This window comes from Sapajus apella, unplaced genomic scaffold (assembly GCF_009761245.1).
Source record: "Sapajus apella isolate SASKATOON/1434 unplaced genomic scaffold, GSC_monkey_1.0 scaffold23, whole genome shotgun sequence".
Lineage (NCBI taxonomy): Eukaryota > Metazoa > Chordata > Mammalia > Primates > Cebidae > Sapajus > Sapajus apella.
The window spans coordinates 9,900,622-9,906,621 of NW_022436963.1; the positions used below are offsets into that span (position 1 = coordinate 9,900,622).

General features: G+C 52.4%; 1 protein-coding gene across 8 annotated transcripts in view; it reads right to left on the reverse strand.

The window, feature by feature from the left end:
• ACOX2 (acyl-CoA oxidase 2) overlaps positions 1-4,636 on the reverse strand; it is a 32,720-nt gene extending 28,084 nt beyond the window's left edge. The window contains exons 1-5 of one of the 8 annotated variants that reach the window (XM_032290302.1): positions 4,487-4,636; positions 2,342-2,591; positions 1,758-1,920; positions 1,393-1,544; positions 844-951 (exon numbers count right to left, since the gene is read on the reverse strand). In XM_032290302.1, coding sequence (XP_032146193.1) covers positions 844-951; positions 1,393-1,544; positions 1,758-1,920; positions 2,342-2,501 — 583 coding nt within the window. In that variant the 5' untranslated portion in view covers positions 2,502-2,591; positions 4,487-4,636. The other 7 variants (XM_032290301.1, XM_032290303.1, XM_032290305.1 and 4 more) reach the window with 7 other exon arrangements.
• Between the last annotated feature and the right edge of the window lie 1,364 nt (positions 4,637-6,000).

Sequence of the window (6,000 nt, forward strand, 5' to 3'; positions counted from 1 at the left end):
GCCTCTCAAAATGCTGGGATTATAGGCGTGAGCCACCACTCCTGGCTCGTGTCTCTCTCTTATGTCTCTGGTCTCTGCCTGTCTCCCTCTCTCTGTGTCTCTCATTTCTGTTACTCTCCTGTTTTAGTTGGACTCCTCATATTTGTTTTAATTTTTTTCCACACAAGGTGTGGGTCCCCAGGTGCCACAGATGTGTCCTCAGAGGTAAATTCTCAAGTTTCAAGGAGAACCCCTTCTTGGGGCTTGGTAAATCACTGAGCCTCAGGGACGCTTGATGTGGCCGCCACCTGGTGGCCGTGATGGGAGGTACGGCGTTGGTGGCCTGATTGGTGCTGGTGGTGGGCGTGAGCCTTCCTGGATGTCTGCCGCAGGCGCAGGGAGGCGTGTTCTTTTCACTGCGTCATCACAGGGCTTGTGCTCTAGCTGGTGGTAAGCTCTCCCACTAACTCGGGAGATGAGAGGAACTGGGGTTGTGGAGAGTGCCTGGGACTATACCAAGTGTGTGTGTGTGTGTGTGTGTGTGTGTGTCTGTGTGTGTGTGTGTCTGTGTGTGTCTGTGTGTGTTTATGAGTGTGAGGCCTTGTCTCTCATGGGTCGACTGCCTCCTCTACTTCAAAGTTCTTTTGGGACTTTCCAGCCACTCACTAATGAAATGTTTAATATCCCACCTATTTTACAGAGTAAGAACATGAGGCTCAGGGAGGTGAACTGACTTGCCCAAGGTCAGCAGCTTGGAACAGAAAATCAACCTGAGGGCTGTTGGACCTCAAAGCCAGTGCTATTCTACCCTCAACATTGCTCTACTTGGGGAGAGATAAGGAAGGGGGGTGGAAGGATACTCACAGTCTCCAGGCCACCATTTGGTGGCAGTCAGCGTGGGGCTGTGTATCACAAACTCCTGGGTGGCTGCGTCATAGGTGGCTTCAGTCTCCAGGCCCTGAAGGAATGTCCCTTAGGATCAAGGAGGGGTGTTAGACATTGGCCCCAGGTGAGGTTCTTACCTGGGAAACTGCTTGCAGGTGGGCCTGAATCTTAGGCATCAGCAAAGTATGGAGTGGGGCTCAGCTCCCAGCTGTACTTACAGGCAGTTCTCCCCTTTCATCTGCCGGCTGTGTGTGGGACACACAGTCCCCTCTAGCCAGTCTATGACAAGGGATGGGTGCTGATGTTTCTGGAAGGAATGACTTGCCCCACAGGCAGCTCATACAATATGTGCAAATTAGAAGGCAGCACCCCTTCCTCAAGCCCCTTGACTGCCATCTGCTGAAATGCTTTTCATAGGAAGCATATGTTCCTCGGAGTATAGGAACCTATGGCTACTGAGATGTGAATGGGCCCTCTGGAGTTTTGCAGTGCACAACCTACACACCACATGCAGCAGTCCTGGCTCACCATGTCCCAACTCTGTCTGAGCATATGTTGCGATGATCTGGTTGTTTTTGCAGAGTGGGTCCCATTTGGCAATCTGCTCCTCTGTGCCCAGACTCCTGAGGGCTTTCAGGAAGACTCCGTGTATACTTAAGGCCACGTCTCCAGAAAGGGCTCTGTTGGGGCGAGATGCTGTAGTTGAGTAGCCTATTGGAGACAAGGGCCCAGGTACACACTGCCTGAGCAGAGTAAAAGAGATAAGGGACACCTCCATCCTGGTTTCCTAGTAAGTCTTCCCTTTGTTGGGAAAAATGGCTCATGGGGCTGGGGGGTTTCCAGGTGATCCCAGGTATATCCTTCTCTAGTGGAGCTGCCCCAGGAGTGAGTACCTGTAAGCATAGCCTAATTCACGACCATCTGCCAACCAACCCAGGCGTTGTGCTATCAGTTGGATGTGGAATGCCCTCCGCATGGCAGCCTTGTAACGCTCATTCTGGGTCATGAAATAATTGTCCTCATGGCTAAACTCTGGATAACTGTGGATGATGCTTTCTACAGAGGACAGAGAACAGAGGGCTTAGGGACCTGGGGTGAGGTTTCTGGCACCTTCAAATCTTCTCACCCACTTGCCTCATGGATCTGGAAAGTAAATCAGACGTTATTGTTATTTTACAGATGACAGAGCTGAGGACCAGTGGTGGGAAAGTGAATTGCCCAAGGTTACAAAGCTATGCGGTGGCAGAATTTTAGGACCAGATTCCAGGTTTTCTGCCACCTAGAAAACCTATCCCTCAGGTGGGCTCAGGCAATGTTGGCATGTAAAGACTGTCTTTACAGTTCAAAGGAATGAATCTCTAACAGTGGAATTTCAAGGGCAAAATTTGTTATTTTGAGGCAGGACTGCTAATGAAGGACTCTGACCAGAGAAGCCTGGGGCATAAAGCAGATGTCCCATTCCCCAGCTTCCCCTTACCAACTTTCCTCCGGAGCGCAGTGTTCTGGGCGCCTCCATCAAGGATGTTGGTGAGCTGTTCCACGTCAAAGGACTGCACATGTCTCTCGCTCTCTATGTCGGGGTGCATTTGTCTGCTCCAGGTATCCCCCAATGATACTCGGTGCACTGGGCTGCCCATCCTATCCTGGATCTGTCTGGTGACTGAGGAGACACACTTCCGACCCGGCTGCTCTGAGGGTCTGCTCTGAGCTTGGGCAGTGCAAACAACCTGTGTGTGAGAGGAACTGCCTAGGGCTGGGTGTCAGCCAGGGCTGGTGGGCAGAAGAAAGACATCCCTAAGTACTTGAATGCCACTCCACTTCCACACTCGCCCTGTGGACGCTGGCTGTGGACCAGGCACTGTGTGCATAGTAGGCATGGTATGCAGTCATTGCCTGGTATCTGTTTGTTCAATACTTGTTAGCCAAGATTGGACAGGGCCTGACCCCAAAGATTGGGCTCTATCCACTGCAATTTGTGTTACCTGCATTGCCTTGGGCAGTCTTCACAATAAGTCTGTGAAGGTTACACCTGAAGAAAACAATCCTGGAGAGGTTGAGTGGCCCCTAGCCACGCAGCTGGAGATGGCCAGGAGTTGGATGGGGTCTCACCACAAAGCACATGCCTTGTCCACACTGCAGCTCCACTGTGGAGAATGACTGGGAGCGCCTCGGTATCATTCAGCTGCTCATAAGTTCTAGGATAATTCAGCCCCATTTCTGTGAGCCCTGCAGGTGTTTTGTGGAACTGAGGGTGGAAGCCTGCTCCCTGCTTGTGAATGTTCCCCTAAAACCCCTGTGTCTTTCATAGCCAGGGCAGGCCCAGCCTCCTTCACAACAAATGCTTGGCCTCTGAGAAGCCCCCATTCCTCCACAGTGAGGCAACCGCCAGGAGCGGTCCATCCTACTTCACAAGTCTCTTGGGTCTATCTGCTCTTGCTGTCTCCTTGGCTAGCACCCAGGCCACTGTCATCTCTTACTTGGCCTCAGTGGCCCTGTTGTCTGTTCTCCCAGCTGCCAGGTGAAGTCTTGCAAATCACATTGTTTTCGTCTCCCGCTTGGAGTCTGCTCCTCCTGGCCGCTGCTTGTGGAATGGAGTCCTTGCTGTGTCTACCAGCCTCCCACTCCGCTGCCTCTCTCCTGTGACAACTTACCGCCCTCATCGCGGGCCTCTCCTCTCTCTTCCTACCCTTTGCTTCTGCTGCTCCCTCTCAGCAAGGTCCAGGTCCAGCTCCATGGCCCCCTGGGTGTTCTTAGTGTCAGGAACAAGTTCTTATTTCCTGACCTGTTCCTCCTACAAGGCCCAGGAGGCCAGCTCTGCATTTCCTAACTCTCAGCAGGCGTCTGTGCGTCTTTCCCGCAGGAAAAGCCATGCTTTTCATCCCCTTCCTTCCTCACCTCAGCCTGACAGGTGCGCTACTGTTATTACCGTTTGATGGAGAGGACGTGGGCCTTGGAAAGGGAGGAGACTTTATAAGATCATGCAGCCACATGTAGCAAGTGAGATTCATATGCAGGCTTTCAAACCAATACCCCTAGCAGGCTGCGGGGGTGCTGGCAAGGGGCCCCCATCCTCTGCCCCCGGAGTCCAGTGCGGCTCTTCTCCACCCGCCTTACCTCTCCTTGCGCTGCTGCCCCCACCTCCTTGCTGTTCTGAATGCCCAGGCCTCCCTGCCACTGCCAGCTTTTGCTGGGGCTGCTCCCCCTGCCCAGAACCCCGTTTCTTCAAATCACTATGGCTCTTTGCATTGAGCCTCATTTAACCTGAAAGAGGCCACCCTCTATAAAACCCCACGCGCCCTCCCCAGCGTTCCCTGTCCTCCTCACTCCGCTCTCCCTTTTCTCGTTTCAGTTACCCACTTCTGACATTCGAGGTCATTTACTCATTTCGTATGTTTTTGTTTGCTTCCGTCTTCCCGCTGCTAACACGGAAACTGCAAGAGGGCCGTGATCTTTGTCACCGTCACGCTGTAACCCTGACACTTAGTGCAGGGCCTGGTTTGCAGGAGGTGCCCAGAAAAGGAAGACTTGCCCAGGGGCCCCCGGAGCTGCGGACAAGGTCATCGCGAGGGCGCCGCGTCCTCTGGGGTCTCCCGGTCCGTCCCCGCCCCGCAGCCTGGCTCACCTGGCTCCCCTCTGTCCTGGGTTAGGTTGGCCTTTCCGCCTGACTGCAGGCTGCAACGCAGCCTCTGGCAGGCTTGTGGTCCTGCCCTTCTCTCCTCCCACAGAGGGGCTGGAACGCAGCAGCTGAGAGCCCTGTTTGGCCCGCGCTCCGCCTGTCGGCTTGCTGAGCTCTGTCCTCCCTCTCTTCCTGCATGGGTGTGACCTCCGCGCCAGGGGCTGGGGCTGCCCCGAGGACTGCTGTGTGTGGAGCCCTTCCATCTCAAAGCCAGGAATTTCTGTGTTACTGATTGTGCCCAAAACTGTGTACCCCAGCAGTGTTTCCAAAGTGATATCCCGGTCTTTGCTGATATTTCATTGTGTGCCCTTCAGGGACTCAGCTGTTAATATCACAGGAGCTTAACAGACTCCCTCCAGAAGGTCCTTACATGAAAGGGTTGCTCTGGAAGGCGTATGATTTTCCTCTCTCCCCGTGTTTCTGCTCTAACATGTGGCTTGTCTTATGCTTAGCATCCCCTGACATTCCCTAGACAAATATTTGTGGAGCATCCATCTGTAGTGTGTGGGATCCAGATGGGAGCCGGTCTTCGGGAGACGGATGAGAGGCTTAGAGGTTCCCTCCCTGCATAACCACTTGGAAAGTCAGATGCAGCTCCCCATTTTGCAGGTAAGGAAACAAGCTCAGGGAGGGGATGTCACTTTGCTCGGGTTTGTACCGTAAATAGATTACGTAACGCATTTGTGTAAGATTGGGAAAGAAATCAGGAGGCCAGTGGGAGATCAAGGCTCCTGTTCTGGCAGGACTTCTGAGCCGTGTTGACTCTGAGCAGGGGTCCTCCCTTTCGAGGCCTTGACCTCCCCTATAATGTGAGGTATTTGCTCAATAAGGAACCTCACAGCACCCCACCATATCCCCAAGGTATTGTCTAGCTTGTGTCTGCAGGAGGAGGCAGGATCGGTGGCCCAAGCTTTAAGACTTATTACCTAATAGATCCTCGTGGAGCTGTGGGGCTCAGCTTCCTGGCAGTTCTCATTGCCATGGGCAGTGGTTTCAGGGAAGGTGGCCTTGGCCTCGCTCTTTGGAGGGGAAAGTTTTCACTTCCAACTGGATTCACCGCTGCCAAGGAGTTACACTATCACTGACCATGGCAATGACTTAGTTTCTCTCTGCCATAGAGAAAGGCCTGAATCACAGGAGGTGCCCAGTGAAGAAAGCCTTGTTCAGTGGCCCTTGGAGCAAGGCTTTGTAATAATCTCTCTATGTTTACATGGTTTTTTCATCCACTTCGAAGCTGACCCTGTTCTGCATGTTTTGGATGTGATCATTTTGAGTTGTTGCACTGAACTCTTGAATTCTCTAGCTTAAAAGGCTTTTTAAATTACCAAATATTTCAGACTTGTACAAAAGTGGAGAGAAAAATATACTGAATCCACACGTGCCTAATACCCAGCACTAACAATGATCACGCATATCTCCTTGTTCTTTGTTTTTAACTTTTTATTTTGAAATAATTTTAG